At 53.7% G+C, this 27,901-nt stretch overlaps 1 protein-coding gene across 1 annotated transcript; it reads right to left on the minus strand.

Annotated features, from left to right (window-relative positions):
• Positions 1–166: 166 nt before the first annotated feature.
• On the minus strand, positions 167–27,718 carry LOC144725034 (RNA-binding protein 24-like). The gene is made up of 4 exons (XM_078604471.1): positions 27,360–27,718; positions 6,000–6,123; positions 5,353–5,407; positions 167–4,001 (listed from the first exon to the last, which is right to left on the minus strand). The coding sequence occupies exons 1-4, from the start codon at positions 27,525–27,527 to the stop codon at positions 3,668–3,670; spliced, it is 681 nt and encodes a 226-aa protein (XP_078460597.1). The 5' UTR covers positions 27,528–27,718; the 3' UTR covers positions 167–3,667.
• Positions 27,719–27,901: the final 183 nt, after the last annotated feature.

Consider the following 27,901-nt stretch of genomic DNA (forward strand, 5'->3'; position numbering starts at 1 on the left):
CTATAAACACATCATCACCGCCGCCACCGCAGTATCACGAGGACAAAACAAGGCAAGATGGATGTTGGCTGGGTGGAAAAAACTGATCCCGGAACAGCGGCGGGTGTTCCGGACTCTCCCGTCCGATACGAATCACGGTCAAGAACGATGCAGGGAGCGCGCAGGGTGAACGGACGATGCATTTATTGGCATATCCACCATAAGTGAAATGTTGTGCTCAGTGTAACGCCAACGAAACACACAGACGTTCCGCTCTGTGTGCGAGTGTGTGTCCGGCGTTGCAACTAAATTACTTGTATTATCATGAATTAAATGTTTAACATTTTCATCTTTGTTTAAGTCTATGCACGTGACTTGTACAAAAAAACCCCGACAAGTATCCGTTCTGCTATTTGCACATGATGCATCTTAACATTTTATTTCTTACAATAATGTTACTAATAGTACTCTCAATAATAATAAAGACGATAACGATGACGACGATCGTAAAAACGAATTGTAAAAAAAATTTGACCAGAGATGTACAGCGCAACGTCGCGTATCTGATCCGCCGAAGGACTGACAAGACAAATATTAGGCGTACGTGTCAAATGGTCACATGAGTGGATAACCCCACAGACATCAACAGTGGCGCTACACACAAGCAGATTACGGAACAGTGAATGTACGTGAGATCAGCATCGCACGCGAAAGGCTCGGTTCTACGGACACCTCGGGGAAGATGACCGTCACGCAGCACTTGGCGCTGCGAGCGGTTAATCGATCGCGGCAGACGCGTGACGGGTCGGATACGCGACGTTCTACTGTGCCACGGAAGCCCCCTTCGGGGATGATCTTCTTGAAACCCCTCCGGGGCTGCGGGGTGGCGGAGGATTTTGTAAACAGTTTAAACAGTAGCTTGTAGTCATCACATTCGTACCGTGGAAACGCACGGCGGCGCGCACACTCCCACCAGGCACAGGTGCAGCCTTGCAGTTGCTCGTTCAAGCGGGGCACTGCTGGCAGAAGAGGCCTCTCCGCTAAAAGGGAGCTTCTCGGGGCTTATTTTGGCCTACTCTTCCACGCGGGCCAGCTTGCTTGGAAGAGGTGGAAGCAGCCACACTTGACCCCACCACAAACGACCTGCAGATCGCCTGCGGCGTAACCCATCGACACCGCTGGGTGGGCAGAGATGGGTTGGGGGGGGGTTAAGAAACTCGCCACTCCCCCCATTTTGTTTCAACTGCCACGCAGGGAGGTGGAATCGAACCGGCGACCTCTGGATGGGGAGTCCAGCGCGCCGCTGATCATTGTGGCAGCATCCCCGTGCGCCATCATGATACGTCACCTAACGTCGTTACCCAGAATTCATTCGCGTAAATGAGTCCCCCCCCCCCCCACCCCCCCCCCCCCATTGAGCGACTGTTTGTTTCCGCGCGCGAGCTCACGGTGTTGGCGAGTTGTTAAGACGCGAGCCTTCTGGAGACAAACACTCGATGATGCGCCCGTCAAAAAACACGTTTCCTCGCTTGTGAGAATTACATCTTCACAACCGATTTTACTTGCCCTACAACGCGGGTTCCCTAACGTCTGCCAAATGACGACACTGCCCATCAGAAAAATACCCACAATCCAGTTGCTCACAGTCGTGTTTCAACTCCACATTACCCTTCACCCCCCGCCTCCCCAATAAACCCCCACCACAATTATCCAGCATTTGACGTCACCGATTTACGCTATGAAAATAAATAAAAAAGCAACAACAAAATAAACACGAGGAAAATACCCAGGGGCTCCTTTACGGAGCCGTTTTAGATATACAACTCGACGTCCGCAGACTAGGACCAGTCGATGTCCGATGCTGGCTCGACGCACAAATCTGCTGGCGTACGGTCGAATGTCGGAGCATCTCTCTGCTTGGCGAGCGACCGAGAGGGAGACGTGGAAGCCGCCGACATCTTTGCGAGGCTCAATCGTCAGGATTCTCAGGTCTGTTTTTTTTGCTAGTTCGATTATTCATCTCATCATCATCGCGCTGTCGATCCCTGGAACAAAGTCAGACAGACCGACGGTGGCCTCTTCGACCGTGCTCTGCCTCGTTCGTGTGATCATAAAAAAAAATAACTGCTCTAATGCGTCGTCTCATCCTTGCCTGCGAACGCAAGATTGATTTCACGTTGCATAGATTGTCTTCATGGAGTGGGGGGGGGGGGGGTGCTGTTGAGTGAGTGAGCGAGTAGTTGAACGAGTTAGTAGGCAAGCGAGTGGGCAAGAGGTTGAGTGACTGAACGGGCAAGTGAATGAGTGAGCGGGCAAGCGAGCGGGCAAGGGGTTGAGTGACCGAACGGGCAAGTGAGCGGTGAGTGAAGAAGCTGTTTAGTGCCCGAGTGGCAATACTAGCGAGTGAGTGAGCAGGCGACCAGGTGAGATCTTTGCTCTGGATCCGAGGTCCCGGGAGGGTTTGTCCACGGTGACACTAAGAATCTGGGTTGGTCCTAAGCACTTGCCAAAATCCACAGAATGCCGAGGACTGCAACCGGACTATGGTTGGTAAGCAGGAAGCAACAGCTGTTATGAGACACAGCCGGACTGAAGCCAACAAAGCCACGCAGCCGGTCTTACAGCTAACTAGCCAAACAGGCGGACCTGCAACAAGCAAGTCACCCAGCCAGACTACAGAACAACAAGTCACACAGCTGGACACATCACCTAGCCACAAGCCATCAGGAGACACAGGCAGACTTACAGCCACAGTCTGTAGGCAGCAGGAGACACAGGCCCACTGCAGGCGACACGATACATTTGCAGACTGCAGTCAGACGACAGGCAGCAGGAGACACGCGCGCAGGATGCAGCGATACTTTTGGGCGGCACGAGACACAATCAGACTACACGCAGCAGGAGCCAGGCAGACTGCAGAACCGGACTACGGAGACCCACTCGCCTCTCCTCCACCTCGCCCAACGTGTCGAGCTGCAGGAGGAGGACCGTTGTCTGTGGCAGCGCAGGAGTGAGGGGGGGGGTGAGAGTGGTGTGAGCTTCCTTTTTACACCGAACGGACCCAGGAAGAAGCCGGCGTACCGGGCACGCGGCCGGTTGCTGTCGAGACCCCCGTGGCCGGTCGGCTTCGCCGTAGTTTCGTGTGTGTGTCCCCCCCCCCCCCGGGGTTCCGTTTCGCCGTTCACATCGGAGGCATAGTTTGCCGCAGCGATGGTGGTTGCGGTGGAAGAGTGCGCCGTGCGCCGCCGAGACGGAGCAGTGTCGTCAAAAGTAAAGACAAACGGAACGTAAAAAATAGAACAATAACGATATAGCGTGTGAATTCATTAATATAGTGCTCAACATTGTTACACTGCTGCTGCTGCTGCTGCGGCTGCTGTGCGTCGACATTCAATCTTCTCGCTTCGGGAAGGTTAAAAATAGAGACCGGGCGACAGAACGTGTCCGACCCATCGCAGCAAAGTAGTCGGTACAAGCTCAGGGCGTGTCATCGTTCGTGTTCATTATTCTTCCCACTTGCGATTTTTTTTCATAATTTTCCACCGTTAACTTTTTTCTTTGTTTACCAATTATTACCTTCCCTCATTTCTGTTGTCGTTTTTTTTTTCGTTTTTCCATCCCGCGCATCGCCGTCGAACGATCACCATCGCCGCCGGCCGGCCCACCCCCGCCCCCCCCGCCCGTCGTCTCACTGCACGACGCGATCCTGCATCGCGGTCGGCACGACGTACTGCTGGTGGTAGGCCGAGGCGCCGGCGGGCATGACGCCGCCAGAGCCCGGAGCCGGCGCGTATCCCGCGTACCCGGCGGGGAGGAACGCCGACGCGGCCGCGGCCGCCGCGTAGGAGTAGTCGTACGCTCCGCCGTACTGCGCCGCAAAGCCGCCGCCCGGGTACTCGAGGTAGCAGGGCGTGCTGGCGCCGGTGGTGGCGGCGGCGGCGCTGGCGCCCGGAGAAGTGTGGGCTCCCAGCAGGAGGCCCGGCTGCAGCATGGCGTGCGGGTAGACGTATTGTGTCGCTAGCCTGATCGCAGAGGGACGGACAAGGGCATTACCACGACGGCCTCGCGACCGGTGGCGGTGACGATGGCCAGTGAGGCCTAGCGGCCCCCCCCCTCCTCAACACCCGCTATTTGCCACGAAGTGACGGTGACGTCACCACGGCGCTTGTGCCAGGCTAGATGCACGTTAAGGCCACGTGAAGTGTCTAATGCCCGCTGGCAGGAGGTCACGGGACAGACGCAGGTGCCATGGGTTAAATGACCGAGATGAGTGGCCGATTGCACCACCTGTGCCCCCTACTGTGCCAACTTGCTGTGTTTTAGCCACCCGGCGCTCCGCTCGTTGTTGCGAGCATCGCTCCTCCGCCCTCCGTTGTTGTTGGAGGGCGACTGCCTCCAACTGTCCAGTAGCGTCCTTCACGAGCTCCTCCACAGAGGCCGATCTTGACACCGCTGGTACCAGTCATCGGCAAGTCCACTCCGCTCCATATCCTCTCGTACCATATCACTCCATCTCTGCTCTCGCCCGCACTGCGCCTATTTAACCCCTCTATTCGACCGAACAAAAGCCGATTTGGCATGCGGTGGCTGGGCATGCGGGCTACATGACCCAGCCAACGCAGCCCCCTCTCAACCCGGCGTTCCCACACATCCTGCACGGTACACATCGCGCAACTGGACCTAGCGAGAGAGCGTGGGAGGCCACTGGTGGCATAGCACGCGGCCGATTGACGCAACCGGAGAACACATGCCCTAGGCCGTACCAGGTTACCTCGCACTGCTTAGCGTTGTTTCGCAAGAAAAATCTATCATTGGACTGGACCGTACACTTTCCATACTCCCACGCCAAAAGCCACGGCCATCTCTCATGGGCTCGAGACGACGACTGCTGTTTGTCTTGCAAGGTCTCGCAGAAGAATGCCTACATAATAAATATACGGACAGATATAATATACTGCACTGAATGGATGGTGCTTGGATTGGCGACCGCCATGCACAAACAGGGCGACATAGTCGGTGCTGCTCAATGAGACTGAGAAGCAGCAGCATGTCGATCACATTTGTTCCACGGCTACAATGTGGCGGGGGAAGGTCATAGATCAGGGGTCAGGGGTCACGGTGGAGGGGGGCGGCACCGAGACCCCGCTGGACCGTGGGGATCGCCGTTTGATTCCCACGTGGATCGCTTTGTGCTTGAGAAACATTTCCCGCTTAGTTTGGCCTGCATAGCAGAGCTTTACAATACCATACTAACGATGATGATGATAATGATGATAATTTGACGGCGATGATAATGATGATAATTCGACGGCGATGATTATGATGATGGTTACCACGACAACGAGGAAGATGGGAAGAGGGGCGCAGACTCACCCGTACTGCTGCCGGAGTAGAGCCGGGTGGATCTGCTGCATCCCGAGGCCAAACCCTGCGGACAGCAACAAATGCACGCACGAAAACACGCGAAAGAAAACGAGTCAACAAAACGAACGCACGCACGCTCACGCGCAGACAAATACACCCATGAATGCACAAAATGCATTGCAGATATACACACACGAACATACGCACACAAATCTACACACGCATACATGCACAAAACACACACACATGGACAAACATGAACAAAAGACATAGATTCCCCATATTATCGCCGAAACATACGTTTTGGGCAAGTGCTGTTAGCAAGCATCTATTAGTTGGCACACGAGTGAGGGTGGGTGGCTAGCACCACGCCCAGCCGCCTTTGTCTCCCTAGGTGGCGATATTTACACATCACAGCAGGTAGTCATTTGAGGCCGAGTTGATCGAGGGGAGGCCCAGCAACATCCACCTCGCCCCATAACATAGAATTAATATGGACAGGCGTAACTTGTACTCTCGTGGTAGTGCCTTATGCCCGCAATATCGGGTGAGAGATTCAGCCCTGTGGGTGTGTGCCCCATTGATATTATTTTTCATGAATCCGGGGAGCCTCTTGAGCTACTTGAGGCCCTAAACTTTTGCTTTGTTGCCCTCACCTGGCTGCAGCACCCGTGGCTTGGCCCCCAGGTACGCCAGGTTTACGTTGGCCTTGCGTCCGTCGATTATCGGGTTCGGGTCCTTGCAGGCTCGTTCCGCTGCTCCCCTGTCTCCCATCGTCACCTGCAAACATCGTCATCGTCCCCATTATCATCACTACCACCGCCATCACCATTAGCAGCAGCAATCAGCATCACCACGACAACCACCACAGTTAGTGGCAACAGATTCATCAGCACCACCATCATCAATAATATTTGTATGCAACAGATACAAAATGATAAATGTTCAAGTAGTGCGAGTGTGGTAAACATCTGTCAGATGGCAGAAGCCCTTCTCTCATCCTCCTCGAACACAACAACGCGAGACCACACGCAAACCCGAGTGCATCGGAGGCCATCGCTCAATTGGGCGAACAGCGTTGCCCATCCACTCGTGGAACCTCCATCCTCGTTGAGGACTCGCTCTCATCCGCTGTACTGTGTTCAACCACCACCACCTTGCAGGTCATACCCACCCACTCAGCCAGCAACCCAGCCACCCACCCACTCACCCAGCCACACACCCACCCACCCACCTAATCATCCAGCCACCCAGCCACCCACAACACTTCACTTTTGGTTTCTTCCCTCACACTGCCGCACTTGAGAATTCTCTTTGCATCATCGACTCTTTCCCCAATCTCTTATAAGAACCTTGTTCAACTTAAGAAACGTGTTACACTCTTGTCTATAACATTGGCAATAGTGCCGCTTGTCACTGGCCACTAGGCGTTTTGGGCCTTCGGGCCCTGTGCTCAGCGGCCGCTTTTGGGCCATGCCGTGCGTCGTTCGGCACAATGGCTGGCATTCCGCTCCGCGTGCCGGGACCTTCTTCAGGAATGGATTTAGGAGCTGCACACAGTTCACGCATTGCACTCACTCGCTAGCCCACTCGTCAATTCATTCACTCAACAATTTACTCGCCCGCCCGCTTGTTCATTTACTGCCAGAGAGAACTCTGGACAGAAGCAGCTCTCAGCACGTGGGAGCGAAACGTCGGGCACCGGCGGCAGGCTTCAAACGGCAACAAAACCCCGGAGCGCATCGCGGAGCCGGACATCGCGATCGTGAGCCGCCGACGCCGCGGCCAGGCCGATGCGCCCACCCCCCCCCCCCCCCCCCCCCCACAACGAGCAGCGGAGTCTGTGGAAGCGGCAGCGCTCGCAAGGGAACAAAGGGGGCTCCGCTACTGCCCTTTCCCGTCTTCTGAAACATTCTCTTTGTTCTGCCACCAAAGTGACGACAATCGACCTATCTTCATCGAGCCCCGTGGCGTCGGGGTGCAGGAGGGGGCTGAGCCCCCCACCCCGCGGCCATTGAAGGCTCAGTGCCCCCCCCCCCCCTCAATATTATTATTATTATAAATTCCTGTATTCTAGTCAAAGAATGTAGCTCGAAGGACATTGATGGCGGTGGTTGTTGTTGTTGTTATAATGATGGCGACGATGGTGGTGCCAACAACGATGGGAGGTGGAGCGATGAATGCAGCCCTTGCTGGGTGGATCGTTACGTCACAGGATTCGCGAGAGACGGCGGCAGCTTGGGGAGGCATTCATCCAGCAGTGGATCGACCATGGATGTTACGGTGACTAAACTTGCGGTTATAACCAGGGCAACCTCTACCACAGCATCCACTCACAATGTAACCGGCGTTAGCCAAACGTCGCAATACTGAAACATTACTTGCAAATTACTCGATTGGGATCACACCGAGCAAAACATTTCGCGGAAAAACTAAAAAATAACGGCGAGCGGCAAAACGCGCTCCGGTGAGGCCACGTTCACCGCCCCTCCATCCTCGCTCCATCGTGGCCCAAGTCTCTGGTCGCGGGGTCACACGGGGGTCACCAGGTCAGGCCGTCACGGGCATCGCACTCATGCCGTGTAAGGAGGGTCCCGTCGCCACGCGCCTTCAGGGCCCGGCGCACAAATTCACAAATTTAACGCCCCGAGGCAGAGGGGGGACCTGACGGCGCCGAGGAGGCCCAATCCCAAATCCCCGCCCCCTCTCCCGTCTCCACCTCATCGATCGCGTCTCTTATTGAACCCCCACCGGGCGCGGCGACTCAATTCCATTAACGGCGGTTTTAACGCGAGCGAGCGAGCGAGCGTCGCAGAGAGCCGCCATCGACGTCCGCGGGCGTTTTGAAGTCGGCGGAGCGCGGCGGGCCCGGGGCGGCCCAGCGGCACCAGCGGGCCGGCTCGCAATCGCGAGGGTGCGAGTTCGAATCCTGGTTGGGGGGTGGTTGACCCAGCCCATCATCACTTTCCTTCGGGCGTCGATAAAACAGGTACCACACTTCATGGGGAAGCCAAGAGCAAATTTCCTTTGGGTAGACTCGTCCCCGCCACGTGAATGTGGAATTTCAACCACTGACGATATTCACTGTACAGCCCTTTTTTCAATCCACTGGCTGGATGATGGACTGCCCACCAGCGGTGTATCGGGTGTACAGGCGGTGCAACTGCACCGGGGCCCACGGGTGTCAAAGGGGCCCAGGATTTGGGATACGAAGGAGAAAGGGGGGGGGGAAACTGGGGGGTGGGGGGTGAACTGGAGAGGGGGCCCCGTTTCATTCCTTGCACCAGGGCACCCAGGCCAACCACGGTACGCTTCTGCTCCCCATTCCGTTTCAGTCACTCGGGTTGTTTGGCCATACTTCACCACCGTGGTCAGTGCGGATTTAGTGACTGGTTGGTATATCACAAGTCGCTGATGTTAGCTGCGGTTAGGAATCAAGCTCGGGTTGCTGCTGGGTTCACAGCGCAGTGTGCCGACTGCTGCGCCATCCCTCCCTCCCACCCACCACATAATGTCAAATTCCCATGCTATTGTGGGTCTCCAGCTGTCCGTTAAAAACATTTATAAATTATAGTCATATTATTTACACATCTGAGTGGACTCTTCTTGCCTGGTTAAACAAAGCACATTAATTGACCAGCAATCATCCAAACATATAAAGTACCAGCAATATCCAATAATGGTGCACGTATGTGTGACACAGACACACTCAACAAAGACCCCCCCCCCCCCTTACAGCCTTAAAGAGAGATGGTTGGGCCACGTGCTGTGAGCGAGCACCGATGAATGTCGGTGCGGTACTTGAAGGAGTGGGTGGGCCAGCACAACGCCCGGGCCGCCTTTGTCTCCCCAATGACAATGTTTACGCAAGGCAACAGGTACTCCATATTAAGGCTGAGTCGACTTAGGGAAGACCCAAGCACCGGTTAACATAATCGTCACCAATGCTGGACCTGAGCGGGAATCGAACTCTGGTCGCCTAGCTTGTAGTGCAGTGCTCCAACCAGTCACACCACTACCCCAAGACACACACCGACACATGGATACCTATATGGTATGTGAAGGGTTCTAAATATGGGGTATGTAAAGAACGCGTTTATCAGAGAACGCCTATTAAGTCTGGCAGAGCATACGAGGGGGTGGTGGGGGCCATCACAACGATTGGTTGTCCTGCCTCCTCCGTGCTGACATTTGCACACCACGCCAGGTGCTCATTTAAGGTTGAGCCAACCTACGGGAGGCACAGCGTGACATGGCCGATAATGACGATGTCCCGAAGCACCGACCCAGCACCTCCCGTCCAGCAGCACGCGTGCAAACGGATGCAAAACTTTATTTTCCAACCGTTTCCCACATTACCGCTTGCGTGAACAAACCGATCATTGGCCGAGTCACCGATTGCTTAACCAATCAGAGCCCAGCTCTGTCACGAATCAATCTGTCCGTCCGCCAACCTATGCCCTGTAAACAACTGGCCACTCCTTGGCCAAATTCTGGTGCTGCCAAGCGGAAAGTGGGAAGGGAGGGAGGGAGAGTGGCGGTGGTGGTGTGGTGGGGGAGGGCGCGCGGGGCTGCGTGGCCCCAGATAACAAGTGGTCGGCGGGGGTTGGCGGGTCGCGGTGGCGAGCGGTGGGGAGGCACGGCGCGGGAACACCTGGGCCACCACTGGCTGCTCGCTCCGCAAAGAGGGGGCACCGGCGACGGCCATCACTCAGTGGTACGGCAGGCCAGCCATCGAGTGTGCAGGCGGTGCAACTGCACCGGGGCCCCATGGAGCCACCAGGCTATGTAAGAGGGGAGACTGGACATGCGTGGGGGGGGTGGTGGACTGCATCTAACTTGGTGAACCAGGAGGCGATGTCAACCATGCTCCCGGCACCCATAGACTCACTTCCGATAAATCGACTCGCATACAGACACATAAGACTCACATATTGATTAATATACCATGGCTTACAGAGAGAGACCCATACATAGACCTAAATTGATTTCTTGACTTGCATAGAAACCCATCGACTCGCATATTGATGAGGACGAGAGACTTGCATAGAAACCCATAGACTGAAAACTGAGATCCATGGATTAATATATAGACACACACAGACAAAACCTCCATCGGCTCAAATACAGACCCCATGGATTTACACAGTGACCCACAAGCTAACACAGGGCCCGGTGAGACTCCACCGGAGCCCGCAGGCTGGATGGGGCCCCAGGCTGCGGGGCTTCGAAGAGGCAGAGGGGAAAAATTGGGCAGCCCCCCCCCCCCGGCCCACCACCCCTCTCCCCCCATTTAATTCCCAGCACCAGGCCCCGTGCGAACAACACCGAGCCGCTGGGCAGAGCAGCGAGTGGAGCCATTCACATTCAACACGAGTAGTGAAAGATGTGTGGCAACGCTTGGAATATTGTGACACGCATATATATACCAACGCGCACACACGCACTGATACATTTGGACATACGTGGGGATATATGCAAATGAACACGGAGGTCGATGCACATAAACGAACACGTACAAGTAAATATATACGCCTGCCCATGAACATATTTCTACAAAAGACAAACATCCCGTATAGCCTTTAACAGAACGTTGGGGTAAGTGATGTAAACGAGTAGCACCCGTGAAGACACGAGGTGGTAGGTGGCCAACACCACATCCGGCCACCTTTGTCTCCCCAGTGGTGATGTTTACACATCGCAGCAGGTATTCATTTGTGGCCGAGTCGACTTAGGCGATGCCCAGGACCAGTTAAGATAATCATCACTGGTGTTGGCCGTGACTTAACTACTACACGAGCACTCCCAACACTCCGATGTGTTTTATGGTTGTACCGCACACGCCGTTTGGCACAATGGCCGACGTTTCACAGCCCGTGTCGGAGTGCTTCCTGAAGAAGGTACCAGAAAGCGCAGCGGAACGTCGGAACATCGTGCCGGCCAACCCGCGGGCACGACACGAAAACATCTCGCAGAAACGACCAAGAAAATGTACACCGTGGAATGACTGTACACTGCTATTCCACTTCCTGATACAAAACAAAAATCCCTTGATTTAAAAAAAAACCACAACACGTTTCGGATTCGCTAACAGCAGCGGTAATAACCATAGCGGTAGTAATAATAATTGGAATTTGCAGCTTAAAACACGATGAGCATCTGGTAAAATCCATTTGAAATTTACGCAAGAATTTGCCGAATTCAAAGCGTGTGTTTTTAAATTATGGGGGGGGGGGGGGGTGGGTTTCAAGGTCCGTAAACATCTACGGATCTGCCACCTCGTTTAGGCGCACAGGCGGCGGGGGGGGGGGGTTAAACAAAACAACCCCCGCAATGGCAATCGCTCTCGCTCCCTGCAGGCGCGTTTCTCCGTCACGAGCACGAGAGACACACAGAAGGAGAGACGGCCACAATTAGGACGTCCGGCGGTGCGGCATAGGCCGCGGTGATTGATGGAGGTGCCTCACCAGGAGCATCCCACGGGGATTAATTTCTAGCGGCCCACGTGGCCTTCATCCAGCAGTAGATTGATCGTGGCTGCCGATTGTCATGATGGTCGTGAGTGACGATGGCGGTGGTGATGATGACGGCGGTGGCGATGATGACGGCGGTGGCGGTGATGACGGCGGTGGCGGTGATGACGACGGTGGCGGTGATGACGACGGTGGCGGTGATGATGACGATGGCGGTGATGATGACGATGGCGGTGATGATGACGATGGCGGTGATGATGACGATGGCGGTGATGATGATGACGATGGCGGTGATGATGATGACGATGGCGGTGCTGATGATGACGATGGCGGTGGTGATGATGACGATGGCGGCGGTGATGATGACGATGGCGGTGATGATGACGACGATGATGGTGGTGGTGATGATGATGACGATGGCGATAACGGTGGTGATATGACACGAGACCACCGAGATGGGAGTGGAAGCGTCGGGAGCAGCACTTGAATTTTCACTCAATCTTCTCCGTGTCACTGGTAGACTGGAGTAGATGGCACGTGACGAGTAGTGACGGCCATAGCGAGAGAGCTGTACTCGATGTGCTGTGCCGGGGTGAGGAAATATTTTCCGGCTCGTAGACCCGGACAAACCCCGTTGCTATTCAGCCCTCACTGGGATTCATTTCCGGCAGGCCCACGTGGGGACGTGAGCCGCCGAGATGGAGTGAAAACTCTGCCAGGTCAAATTTGTGCCGCTAATTGGAGAAGGGATGCCATATTCACATGGTGGCGTGAGTGATGGTGGCGGCAGTTGTGGTGGCGGTGGCAAATTGCCTGGTGGTTTGGGTCCAAATTTTGGCTAAAGCATGCCGATGTCTCCATCAACATCATCATCATCATCCTCTTTTGTATTCAAGATGGAGCATTGCCATCGCCACGCCTAGCAGCCTGAGTGGCGTGTGGTAAAGACGCTGCTGCTAGCAATTACCCCCAGTGTGTCCTGGCGGACTGTGGCCTTCAGCAGAGCCGAGGTAGTTGTTAGAGAGCTGCACCTTCATCGTTTTTATAATTCATAAGCCGACGTGTTAAACTGATCATTTTATAATTTTCACTGCACAGTGATCAGATACAGAGCAGTTACTAGAAAACCTGGAATGGCTCCTAAATCTGCAACAAGTCATCGTCGCAGAAAGTCGCCGGCTTTGTCATCGGTCATTTTGACAACAAAATACCCGCTTTGCTCAAAGAAACGCATCAAGTTTTCCGCTACACATCGCGATACAAATCAATGAGTTTGCAACACTGGGACCGACCGGGGGCCCAGGCGATGCAATTGCACTGCCTGCACACTCGACAGCCAGGCCCACCCGCGAGTGGGAGCTGTTGCCCGGGTGTGAAGACAAAGCTCATCGGGGATTTCATGGCCATTGAGATGCCATCCCTTGCCAGCACGAGCGGGGTGTAAAATAGCCAGCCACGTGCTGCCGAGAAAGGGTTCCCGTAATTCAGTGTTGGGAAATGAGAAATGACGCGAGCGATACACATCACGGCGTCCATTCAGTCAGACACACGGGCAGGGCAGCGCAAAGCCCATCCCACCACGCTGCGGATCGTGCCGGCAGCGAGCACCTTTTAGGGATGGGGAAAATGCACGCGTGGCGATACACACGCACATACGTCCAAAACACTCGCAGGCACGCAAGCACGGAACACACATGCCTACATACGAGAACAAAAGCCTCGACTAGAAACTTTCGTGACTACAGGAAATAATATTCTTTGGTTCTTTCGGTAAAGTCACGTAGATTTTATAAAATATATATAAAGTTAAAAAAAAAACACTAATGTAGATTGTAGCCTGGTTCTTAATCCAAGTGAGTGTACTGGCAGTCTATAATGTAGACTGTAGCAGTACTGTTAGCGAGTGCCTATTAAGCGTGGCACGGCACAATAGGGGAGTGCCACGCCAATGCTGAAATGTACACACCGCACAACACACACAACACACACAACACACACTCACCACGCTCACACAACACACACGCACACACCCATCCACAACAAACACACCACGCTTACACAACACACACACACCCCACTCACACAACACACACACACCACGCGCACACACCCATCCATAACACACACCACGCTTACACAACACACACACCGCTCACACAACACTCACTCACCCATCCATCCACAACACAAACACCACGCTTACACAACACTCACACACAACTCACCCATCCACAACACTCACACCACTCACACACTCACCCATCCACAACACACACACCATGCTTACACACTCACCCCGCTCACACACTCACCCATCCACAACACACACACCCCACTCACCCACCCATCCACAACACACACCCCACTCACACTCACCAATCCACACACACACAACGCTCACACAACACTCACCCATCCACAACACACACACCACGCTCACACATAACTCACCCATCCACAACACTCACCCATCCACAACACACACACCACGCTCACATAACTCACCCATCCACACGCACATAAACGCCACTCGCATAACACAAAGACAAAGACCCCCCGTGTAGCCTTAACAGACTGTAGGGGGCAAGTGCTGTTTGCGAGCACCTATGAAGGTCGGAACAGTACACGAGGGGGTGGGTGGCCAGCACCACGCCCGACCGCCTTTGTCTCCCTAGTAGCGATGTTTACTACACACCGTACCAGATACTCATTTGAGGCTGAGTCGACCTAGGGGAGACCCAGGACCAGTTCAAATAATCGTCACTGGTGCTGGCCGTGAGCGGGAATCGAAACCGGATGGCCGGGTTCATAGGGCAGCGCGCTCACCGCTCCACTACCGTACACACACACACACACGGAAAAACACACACACACACAGACTCACACAACAACAACCGCCATTCGCCACTAAGTGGCGGTGACGTCACCACGACGCTTGTGCCAGGCCATGTGCACCTTGAGGCCACGTGAAGTGTCGAACGCCCGCTGGCAGGAGGTCACGGGGCAGACCCAGGTGCCACGGGTCGACTGACTGAGATGACCGCACAACACACACGGCACACACGCACACAGCTCAAACAACACACACACAACGCACACACGCACACAGCTCAAACAACACACACACAACGCACACACGCACACAGCTCAAACAACACACACACAACGCACACCCTCACGTGTATACGAGGAGCAGCTTGCAACGCGTGCGAGTAACAACGGGACGAGATAAACGCAGAGACTCACGCTATGGCGCAATACAATCGCAGACTTATTTTGCAATTTTCATTCATTTCGCTTCGGCTACCCAGAGCTTCTTTGCCGTGTTGTTTTCCTGCATCCAGGGAGCGATTCTAAAACCGCGTCCGGACAGCATTTGACCCCCTCCAACACGCGTAGCCCGCCAAGTTATTTCACGAGTGCCACGCCTGGCCGCCTTTGTCTCCCCCCCCCCCCCCCCCCAGTGCTGATGTTTGCACATTCATAGACCTAGGGACGGGCTCAGGATGGGTTCTAACCCCGTTCGCCACCGATGCCATCTGCGCCGGGAAGCGGACAACTGCTCCTGACAACAACAGAGCCATATATAAAATCAAACAAAATATCAACGCAATATCCTAGCTCTACACGTAAAGACTTTCTTTTAAACTGGGATGTTTGCACACAGCGTTGGTGTACGGTGCTTTTTCTGCAATATTTTGCTGTCTTTTCTTGGATTTTCTGTTTGCACTTAGTCACACAGTCACTTTAAGATGTTTTCTTGTTCATGTTTTAGTTTTTTGTTTGTTGCGGTTGCACCCGATTCAAGAGCCGAATGGCTCACAGGGCTATACCAAATAAATGTAACTGAAAACTGCTTACAGAATCCATCAGTCGCACGCACCTCTGGGATTGTATAACCTCAGCAGGATCGTCTCAAGACGAGCAAAACACTCGACTGGTTTCGACACAAAGTGGTCTCATCAGTCCGCCCTGCTTTAATCATTGCCGGTAAACTGGTGATCTTACAGACACGGAGCCCTTTTTCCCCACTTACGCTATGGAGTTCCAAAATTAGACGGTCGAAAATATTAATTCACGAAAGAACCAACGAGTATGGATTCCTGCAGTCACGAAAACTTCAAATCTAGAGGCAATGAGATGTTAAGTCTGCTACACATTGGTTTCTAGTCATTAAAAAAACTCCGTAAAGTACTTCTTAGATCTAAAACAAAAATATCGAGGCTTTTGGAGCCAGTTGCTGGGGTCGGCGAGCACCTATTAAGGGCCACCACCCAATGGCCACTGCACAATTCTCCCCCTGAGCAAGTGGGGGGCGATGGTGGCGTCAGCCTTGTTGTTGTTGTTGTTGTGCCCGTCCTCCTCCGGTGTTGATATGTACACAGAGCCCGCGTGTGTGGTGGTGGTGGTGAGTGTGGTGGCGAGTGTGGTGAGTGTGGTGGTGAGTGATGTCATCTGTTGAAGGAGCCATGGGGGGAGGGGGGGGCACGCACACAACTCAACATCGCCGCAGAAATTCGACCTGGGCAGAGTTAAACGAGAGCCTGGTGGTGGTGGTTGTTGTGGTGGTTGTTGTGGTGGTGATGGTTGTGGTGGTGGTTGTGGTCGCGACAACGTCGTCGTGCTCGCAAGTCGAGAACAACCCCGGAGTTTGAAGAGAACTTTAAATAATTTACGCGCTCACGCGGAAAGTATTCTGAATGTAAGCGAGAGTTTAGACGGACGGTGTTTGTCGTGCAAGCAACACGGTTGCCACAGCGATGGCCACTGGATATAGATGCACAAAGCTAATTAACTCGCAGAGCCTTTGAAAATGCTCATCGCAAAAGCGCGAGATAAGAAAAAAAACATTATCATGAATACGCATGCATTTTAGATAACTTTCTCGCTACATGCGATTATCCTCATAATGCTTACGACGACGATGATGATGATAATATTATCATCGTCACAATAATAACAACTAGTATCTTTAGCAACACAACGAGATGACATCACGCGCCGCTGGCCTGCAGTGTAAATCCTTTTAGCGCTGGTTTACATCGACAATGTCTGGACAAACCTTCAGATACATGGGGCCGATTTTCAATAGGAGTCCCTATCAGCAGAGACCCGCGGGCTCTCACACGGGGTCAGTGGGCCCTCACACAGGGTCAGTGGGTCCTCACACGGGGTCAGTGGGCCCTCACACGGGAACCTGCGGTGGACACGACTTGACGATGCGCTCTGCCGTTTGTTGCGGTGCGCCGCAGTCACATTTGCGCCGCGGTCACATTTGGGCCACACTTTCATTGACCACGCGTCCAGAGGGCGAGCGCCCGCCGTGGCCGGTGTGGATTCGACGGCAGGCGGCACCGCTCGCTGCCCACCCTGGTGACCATCCCACACGCGTTGCGGTTTCAGCCTTGGTTGGAGAGCGCTCGACTCTTCCTTCTCTCAGGGTGAAAACGAATGGCACACGCCCCCCAGCCCCCCCCCCGCCCCCCCCACCTTGCTCAACTCCATCTCTCTTCCCCTCTCTCCGGAGACGCACGCACGCAAAAATAAATCCCGAGTGTGTGTGTGTGTGGCCCTCCGCTCCAAACGCTGTACAAATTTGCGGCTCCTTCGAAGAGCCTTGGGGAAAGGTTGTTGTGGGGTCTCTGAGAGGGCCGACTCTCGGCTTGTTTTTTTGATGGCTTGCTTGCTGCTGCACAAGCACCCATCGCCACACACGAGTGCCTCCCAGGTTCATCAGTCTCAATTTGTTCCGCGCGGCCTGCCCTCCCGAGTGTTTTGTTAGAGGCGAAACGCTCGACTGGCACCACGAGGGCTCCCAAAGTTCCACCGCCGCCGTGACCGGCTTCTCCACCGCGGCGCGCCTCCAAGTCGTTACGGCCGCGTGCCGTTCGGCCCCATGTGTCCGACATTTCGCTCCACGTGCCTGGGAGAGCTTCTTTCGGGGAAAAGAAGGTCACCAAAACCCACGCGCGGTCGGCGCACGTTGGCAGCGGCCGGGAATCGAACTCGGATCGCCAGGATTTGTGACGCGGTGGTGCTAATCGCTGCGCCACCGCTCCACCCCTGCACACTGCGAGGCAAGGGTTGGCGGATCACGCAAAGACCGTCGTGTGCTGTCAGCCTTTCAAGCTGCTGGGGCGGCAGTGCAGATAGCGGGTTGTCGACCTGTCTGTTCAGATGGCGTTGTGGGTTTTCTCTCGGCATATTTTGGCTTCTTCTCAGAATCCTCGACAGGGAAGTCACCAAAAATGGCAAACAATGTGGCAGAACCCTCGGGAAATGGAGTCTTGAGACTCGGCAAGGCTCCCCCATATAAACCGAGAACAATAATATTCCATCTGTCCCATTGAACGGCAACAATCGCCAACGCACAGACAATCTGCGATTGGCGACTCCCCTGACGCCAGTCCCTGGCGATACAAACCCAACGGGCGCTTTCATAAAAGCAAAGTTGATCATTTACAAGTGATGCAGTGTTACGTGGTGTTGGGGGGTGGGGGGGTCGTTGTGTGTGGTGGTGGTGGTGTTGGTGGAAACCTGTTTCGTATCGTTAGGTCGCCCACCACTCGCGCGCGGCAGTGAGCGATTCGAAAGTATTCGGCCTGCAAGTCGCAGCGTGCGCGCCGGGCCCCAAGTGGCGCGTGGGGTGGCCAAAATCGCATTTGCCGAACGCCGCCGGAGAATATATTATATCCACACGCGTTACCGGAGTCAAAACGCAGTCAGCGTTTTCGCTTTTACTTTTTGTTGTTGTTCTCAAACCGCGGTATTTTTAATTACCTGCAGAAGCGTTGGGACGACGCGCACAGCACCGGACCTGGCTTCGACATTCAGTGATTCATCAGGCTTGACTCTGCTGATGACACCCCGAATGTCATCGAGTTTGCTCGAATCAGCCTTGCAAGCCGATGAAGCAGTGAAAGTTCCAACCGGCCCAAGAATTTGCTTGCGTTGAACCAATGCTGCTGAATGTATGCACTGCCAGAATGCCGTGTGGCTGATGGTATAAAAACTAAATGTTGATCTGCCAAGGGGCAGATATGTGAAGGAGGCGTACTGTCTGCCAATTTATGTGGTGGCATATTCGCCACAACGACTGCATGATTATTTTAGGCGTTTAATTTTAGTCAAGTCTCATTTCACCGTGACTCACTCGGGTCGACTGATTCCACGCAATAACATCAGAGCATCCAATTGGTGAACGAATAAAAATCGTTATCAACAGTATTACCCCGATATACACCATCCCACGTTACACGTACTTTCACTACAACCTGCTCAACCTATTGATACCCAATCCCGTGTAACGGAGCGTGTACCTCGCCGTAACGTTCTTCAGATTTAAGAACTTTCCCACTCAGCCCCAAACGATTAAAGTTCCACGGCAAACATTCACGCGCCACATCGCGCCCAAACGTGAGTGTCCCTGACTGGCTCTAGTCTCTCTCATTTCTACTCTATTCGGATTCGTAACCGCCACACACCGTATTTACGGCGACTATAATTATACAAGTGTGAACTCTTTTTTTATATGACAAACAATAATGTTTATAGGTTAGATAGACAAAGGTAATATATATTAATATATCAATGCTATACACTTACTTTTCACACCGATAATGTGCAATGGGTTACTGAGCATCCTCTCTATAGGCACTGCACCACGTTACAAGCCACCAAAAATAAGCACCGATCTACGTACTTTCAATTTACCTTCTTGTTTTCAGGAACGCATCCCGGGCGCAAACAGGGGTATGCCCGAAACATTTACAGCCACTCGCCGTGTGTGGTCTTGCTGGGCACACTGCAGTCTCTAGCAACCTTATTAAATCACCTCGGTCTGCGGGAGTTGGTACAGACTGCGCGCGAAATCTCTTCGTCACGGCCACGCACGCCTTGCTGCTTCGCGAGCGTTCACGAGCATGTCTTCTTCTTTGTTGGAAGAGGTGGGCGCAATATTCCCCCTCTCGATTACGGTCCTAACCGAATTTGCTTGACACACGATGCCCAGCCCGGGCAGAGAGGAAAATAATCCAAGTCGTAATTATTGCCAACTGATCACCCGACATCTCTAAAGCGTCTGGAATGTGGACGTCTACAATTATGCAGCTGCCCTCGGGAGTAAAACACTCAAAACACAAACACCTCTTATCTTGTAGCGGGGGGGGGGTGCTGGCCCATTGGGGACCCTTCACTTTAAATATATTGGGAAGCCCCCCCCCCACCAACAACCTTTCTATTTATAAACAAAATCGATATAGACATGAGATAGAAAATGCAGTGAGATGAGAGAAGCGAGATACCGATGGGACGCAGATGGGACACAGAGGTGCCAGTGAGATGAAAGAAGACAGAAAGAGAGGAGACAGATGGAGACGAGAGACAGATGCTCTCTGTGTCCCGGGCTGTGCCGGGCTGTGCCGGGCTGTGCCGGGCTGTGCCGGGCTGTGCCGGGCTGTGCCGGGCTGTGCCGGGCTGTGCCGGGCAAGATTGAAGCTTCGTTTGAGGGAACAAAACAGGAAAAAAAAGACTGTAAATTGACTTTAGCCACTGCAGTGACGTTACGTTAAAGCCCACGGCAGTGTCGTCAAAGTGACACAAGCCAAACATTCTGGAGGGACGCTTCAAAATCGTACGCGTCACTTTCCCTCGAGCTTTTGGATTGTGTGTCGGACGGCCAAGGACCAGGGCCAAATTACGTTTGAGGGGGGCCAGGGCTGTTCTCGTTAGGGGGGGCCTTAGTAGTAAAGTCAGTTCCTGTTCTCGAACTCTGTTACCAACACCACCACCCTTAGTCGACAAAGTCAAACACTCCATTGTTAGTCACCACGGATACGTATTTTCAGTTCCGTTTTTTAAATCTATGAATTGTAAGGATAACTGAAGGTTAAAAAGTAACAAAGTTGCGTTAATCATGCCACAAAACTGGTAATATCACACACTGCCGGAACAGTCCGGAATGCTGTTGCAGCAATTATCTTGGCACCCAGTCACATCTATCTCACCTTGTGTATGGCCTTACATTTGTTTTTTACAAACTTGTTCGTAAGATTATATAAACATAGGTGTACAATAATACACAATTACAATGGAGAGGCATACCTTTTATTCTAGTGGTAGTGCCTTACTCCAATAATCACTACTCTCCAAGCCCAGCCTCGCAGCGTTCCGGAAAACATCGAGTGAGAGATTAAGCCCTGGCCTGGCGAATGGCCTAATTACCTGTACGATTAATTACAGTTCTACAGTATTGCACTTCAAGCATTCATTCACCATCATTATTACTGTCAAGCATGGCCAATTCACTGCTGGACTAAGGCTTCCACCACATCCCATGACGCTCGCGACGTATAACGATCCACCCACAACCCGTTGGGTACATCAGCCACGATACATCGGTTTATTTAGTTATTTATATTTAAAATATTTCCGGGAGGCCCTAAAAATCCGAGGCACCGGGCTACAAACCCATAAAGCCCCCTGCGTTAATCCGGCCCTGCCAAGGGCACACAAGTGCATATGGGCAAGATAAGAGCGCGGTGCGTTTGTTATTGTTGTGCGTGTGTGTTATTTTAAAACTAGTCCAAACCAACACTGTTAATAGATTGCCTTTTATTATTGTTATCATCATTGTTGTTTGTGCGCTTACACCCAACACAAAAAGGCGGAGGGAAAACAAGGGGCTCGCAATATGGAGAGCAATGTCACGAGAGCCAATCCCACGTGGGCCCTATGCTTTTGTGACGTACGCAGTGCAAAGTGAACATTGGTATATTTTTGTATGGGCTAATGGCAATTGAAGTTAAAATATTTAACCAAACCTAAGACGGCTCAATGCCAAACCAAAACACCCTACATCATTGTCAGACATGGCCCACTCCACTGCTGGATGAAGGCCAAACTTCACACCGCCAAACACGAAACCCTACCCCACCAAACCCTATATGATCGGGATAAATCCACTGCTGGATGAAGCCAAATCCTACAATACCAAACCACCTGCCACCAACACGTACATCATTGGCCACGGTCGCTCCACTGCTAGATTAATGCGAGTCCTATTACACCAAATACATTCGGCACCAATCCAATCTCGAATTTAGTTGCGAGTTGCACCTGTCCCTCCTGCTCTCACCGGTGCTTAATGCCGCGAGGTGAGTCTGAAACCAAGCGAGCCAGACAATGAACACCCACAACACAAAGGGACCAGCTGCTAGGATGTGTGTGGTCCTGGCCATCCGCCCCCTCGTGTGCCGTGCAGGCTTTCATAGGTGCTCGCTAACCGCAGTTGCCCCAACAGTCCGTTAAGGCTATATGGGGGATCTTTGTCTTGTGTATCTGTATGGATTTGTGTAGGTCTTTGTGTGCCTACCGCATGTGTGTGTGTGGACAGTGGAGCAGTGGTTAGCACACTGCACTACCAAACCGGCCACCTACTAAGTTCGATGTATACTCGCTCACGGCTCACATCAGCGATGAATATCTGAACCGGTCCTGGTGGGCTCCCCTGGGTCGACGCAGCTAGAAACGAGGACCATGTTGCTGGCCGTACCACCCCGTCACGTGCCGCGTTGTCCCAACAATCTATGTTGGCCACACGGTGGAATATGTGTCTTCACGCGCTTATTTGTGTTCGCACTGGAGGTGTGATGATGTGAAGACGAAGATTCTTCGTATAGCCTACGCAGACTGTTGAGACAAGCATTGCTAGTGAGTGCCAGTTAAGGCCGAGATGGTGCAACGATGGGCCAGTGTGGTGAGCTCCGCAACCGGCCACCTTTGTCTCCCCAGTGCCAACGTTTAATACACACCGCAACAGGTACTCATTTAAGGCCGAGGCAACCTTGGGGAGTCCCAGGGTGGTTTCAGATAGCCCCTATTGATATTGGCCGATAAATGAACTTGGGCCTCCACGTTCGGTGCGCTGACGCAAACACACTCTCATGTATAATTGAGATAAAGTACTCAAATGAGTCACCATCTCATACAGAAACTGTACACCATTTCCCACCCATTCCCATTAATACCAACTCGATATTAATACAGATTACTGCTTAATGTCGACGTAGTGAGGTGGTTTTTCTTGCAGCAATAATCAAGAGTGTTTCCAATCTACAGTCTTACACCAGGCAGCTTTATCCAGTCAATTAGTTAAGTAATATTCCAGTTTAGATAGGTCAATCAACACAGTGTTCCACTCACACCTCATGCGACTTGTTTGTCTGTAGAAACAACGAGTCGTTGGAACGCATTCCGTAAATAATTTGTGCACGAATCATCATCATCATCATCAGCCATGACAAACCCACTGCTGGTCAAGTGGTCGCCATCTCTCGCGGTCCTGCGATGTAATAACTCACGGAGCAGCCGCACACGAGCCGATCCCATCGCTCCACCACCTTGGACAGGTCCTCTCGGGACCATTTGGCACCTCTGGCCACCACCCTCCAAATTCGAGGTGTCTGGCCGAGAGCCCACTCGACTTCTCCGACCAGTTATACGATGACCATCCCCTTCGATTCAACTCCCAAGAACACTCCGCAACCTCTCCGTGTTTCTTCGTGAATTTGTGAAGGTTTTTTTTTGTTCCACGTGCTTCATTTCTAAGCCTCGTCACAACAGGCAGCACGCATTCATTAAAAAAAACGAAATTCATTCAGTACTTCTGATAAAAATGCAAATGTTGTAAACGGCTTCAGGATCTCTTGCAGTGACAGAGGGTATTGTGGTGTGCGTGCGTGTTGATGTGTGGCTCCTTCAAAAAGGTATCTGAAGGTGCTATTCGGCCTTTGGTAGGGATGGAGTTCTCCACGCCGTGTTCAAATAAACAGACTTGATTCCGACCGGCTGGGACCCCATTGAAACCGAACATCTCCTTTGCAAAATAGCAAATACGGGCTCATCCAAAACTTTGCACACAAAAATTACTGTGGAATGTTTCTGACAGACACACACTCACAAAGACAAAGACCCCCGCCCCCCCCGTATAGCCTCATCAGAATTTGAGCCAAGTGCTGTTCATGAGCGCCTACGAATGCCGGCACGGCACACGAGGGGGTTTGGGTGGCCAGCACTACACCCGGCCGCCTTTGTCTCCAAAGAGGTGATGTTTACACATCGCACCAGGTGCATTACTTATTTGAGGTGGAATTGACTTAGGAGAGGCCCAGGATTGGTTCGGATAACCGCCACTGGTGTTGTGGCCGTGAGCGGGAATCGAACTTTGGTGGCCAGGTTCGCAGCGAAGCGGGCCAGCAGCTACGGTGCCACTCCCCACACAATCCGACACGAGCAATGCCTACATCATCTACACGATATCTACACAACATTATAGTGGTAGGAACCTCCTGGTTACACCAGCCCACAGGGGATTAGTGTCCGTCCGTCGTGCATCCAAAAATGGGAGGGGTGGGGCTGGGTGGGGAGGTGATGGGTGGGGAGGGGCTGGATGGGGAGGGGAGGGAGGGTGGGGCTGGGTGGGGGGGTGGGAGGAGAGGGGCTGGGTGGGGAGGGGCTGGTCACCCCGTGGTGCCCTTATAAAACTCAACGTTTAACCTACTCACGCCGGCTTGTGCCCGCCCTCACAGTCGGCCATATTTGCGGAATACACCACGCCGCCGTTGACCCTGGCCATTGACCGAGCAACCCAACGTTCCTACCAGCTCCCTCCGCAGGACAACGTGTCACTGGCCTGCAAGGAGAGTCACCCACAGGGCGCCACGTGACTGTGGGGGGGCAGCTCTCCTCCCGTGGCACGTGGGGGGCAGTGCAGCACAATCCGTTGTACTGCACTTCTATGCTCGCGTGCGGATATGCTCGGCGCATTCACCAAACCGCACTGACCGGCGTGGTGAGGTATGGTGAACTAGACCGACCACGACCTGCATCGCCCCAGCAGCAGCCTATAACGCCTGTTATGCACGGCTGCTCCGGGCACCCCATACAAAGCCTATCCAGGCTCAAGCCGGCTTAGCTTTCGAACTCTTACGAGATGGGGCACATTCCGGGTGACTTGGTCATAGGTGTAAATATAACATTTACACACACACGCACACACACGCACACACACACACAACGAGTGCTTGACATTAAAGAATGAAACCACCAGAACAATTTTACTTTTCAAAATCCCTTGAGGACAAAAATACACGCGCACACATACACACACACACATACACACACACACGCACACACACACGAGTTGAACGCGAAGAGGCGATTGTGTTCGTGAAGAATGCATCAGACGCGAGCAACGTTTATTCCATTCGACTCTGGGAAAGCAACACAATCACCCTGCCTGACACCAACCACACTACCACCACCACCTAGCAACCACCAACCACTCTGCCTGACACCAACCACACTACCACCACCACCTAGCAACCACCAACCACTCTGCCTGACACCAACCACACTACCACCACCGCCTACCACCCTGCAACCACCTACCACCCTGCCTGACACCTACCACACCACCACCTACCACACCACCACCCACCACATTGTCTACCACCCACCACCAAACCACCTACCAACAACACCGCCCACCACGCCGTCACCTATCAGCACCCCCAACACACCCCACCCCATCGCATGTAACACCACCGATCAAGTAAACCATACGGACCCGCCATACACCGCACAATCACCACCCCCTACAACCACAAAAGGCAAAGATAAAGATCCCTCGTGTAGCCTTCACATAGTGTTGGGGCAAGTGCTGTTAGCGAGCACCTATGAACGCCGGCACTGTATACGAGGGGGTGGGTGGCCAGCACCACGCCGGGCCGCCTTTGTCTCCCCACTGGCGATGACTACACATAGCACGAGGTACTCATTTTAGGCCGAGTCGACCTAGGGGAGGCCCAGGAGCGGTTCAGATAATGATAATGGTCACTGCTGTTCGTGGCCGTGAGTGGGATACGAAACACACCACCCCAAACCCTCCCACCACCACCCCCCATAACCACCCCAACACACACACCAGCACACCACCCCAATACACACACCACCAGCACACCACCCCAATACACACACCACCACCACACCACCCCAATACACACACCACCAACACACCACCACCACACCACCCCAATACACACACCACCACCACACCACCCCAATACATACACCACCACCACACCACACACACCACACCACCCAACCCCAACACACACACCACACCACCCAACCCCAACACACACACCACACCACCCAACCCCAACACACACACCACACCACCCAACCCCAACACACACACCACACCACCCAACCCCAACACACACACCACACCACCCAACCCCACGCCACCACGACACCACCCCACCCCAACACACAACACACACCACGACACCACCCAACACACAACACACACCACGACACCACCCAACACACAACACACACCACGACACCACCCAACACACAACACACACCACGACACCACCACCACCCCCAACACACACCACCACGACACCACCCCAACACACACCACGACACCACCCCAACACACACCACGACACCACCCCAACACACCACCACCACCCCAACACACACCACCACCACCCCACCACCCCAACACACACCACCACCACCCCACCACCCCAACACACACACCACCACCACACCACCACCCCAACACACACCACCACCACTCCAACACCACCCCAACACACACCACGACACCACCCCAACACACACCACACCACACCACCACACACCACCACACCACCCCAACACACACCACCCCACCCCCCCCAACACACACCACCCCATCCCACACCAATCCACCGCACCACCCATCAGCGCCACACAAGGCACGACTCTCCACACCACAAAGAGCCCCCCACGTGTAGCGTTGTGTGAGAGACCCCCGGACAAAGCGCTGTTAGCGAGCGCCTATTAGAACCGAGGCCGAGTCGGACCCGGCTAGCAGCATCGAACCCAGAGTCCTGGGCTTGTCGGCCGAACCATGCAGCCACCTCCCATATCACGAGAAGCGAGATATTTAAAATATATATATACACACACAAGGATTCTGTTGGAGCAATCACTGTTAGCGAGCACCTATTGAGGCTCGAGGGGCACACGAGGGGGTGGTGGGTTTGGCCACCTTTGTCCCTCGGGGGCCCTTTGTGAACGCACTCGTTCTGAGATAAGAGTTTGAGGCCGAGTCTACCTACGGGAGGCCCACAGTCGGGCTGTTTGACACTACTGTTGATATTCTGTTGATCCACGCGGTTAGGCTCGAACCCATATTTTGTGCGAGTTCGTTGCGCAACACTGATGGTAAGTATTCACACACACACCCACACCACTACACACACCACCACCATACACACACACACCACACACACCATCACACCACACACACACCACACCACGACACACACACCACCACACACACCCACACCACACACACACCACACACACCCACACCACACACACACCACCACACACACACAGGCGAGACATCACACCCGCTCGAGGTTTGTGGATCATCAATGGGAGAGGAGGAGGAGACGCCAGCTCGCCAAATGTACTCACAAAGCCATATCCTCTGGACTTGCCCGTCTGCCGGTCCGTGATCACGACGGCCTCGTCGATCTCTCCAAACGATTCGAAGAAATTCCTCAGGGACGCGTCCGTGGTGTGGTAGGGCAGCCCTCCGACAAAGATCTTGGTGAACGTGGTGTCCTTCTGCATGATGTACATGGCGTGGGTGCTGCGCGTTCGGAGGCTCCTCGTGTGCTTCCCGTGCCCGGGCGACACGGACGAGACGATGAGAAGACGATGGAGGAGGAGGGTGCGCGGCGGTAGGCGGACACGGCGGTGGCTTGGTGGAGAGTGAACTTATAGACTCTACAAACTGCCTGTGGCTCACGCACCCTCCTCCCCCCTCCTCCTCCTCTCCCTCCTCTCTCCCCTCCCCACGCACACACGAGGCTTGGCAGGAGCCCCACCTCCACACGAGGGGCAGTGGCAGCTGAGAGAGCGATCCTGGGGTCCACCACCCAACCCGCTCTGCTGCTCCACCTCCCCCCCCTCCACCTCCCCCCCCCTCCACCTCCCCCCCCTCCACCTCCCCC

This window comes from Lampetra planeri, chromosome 22, assembly GCF_965212315.1.
Source record: "Lampetra planeri chromosome 22, kcLamPlan1.2.h2, whole genome shotgun sequence".
In the NCBI taxonomy this organism is placed as follows: domain Eukaryota; kingdom Metazoa; phylum Chordata; class Hyperoartia; order Petromyzontiformes; family Petromyzontidae; genus Lampetra; species Lampetra planeri.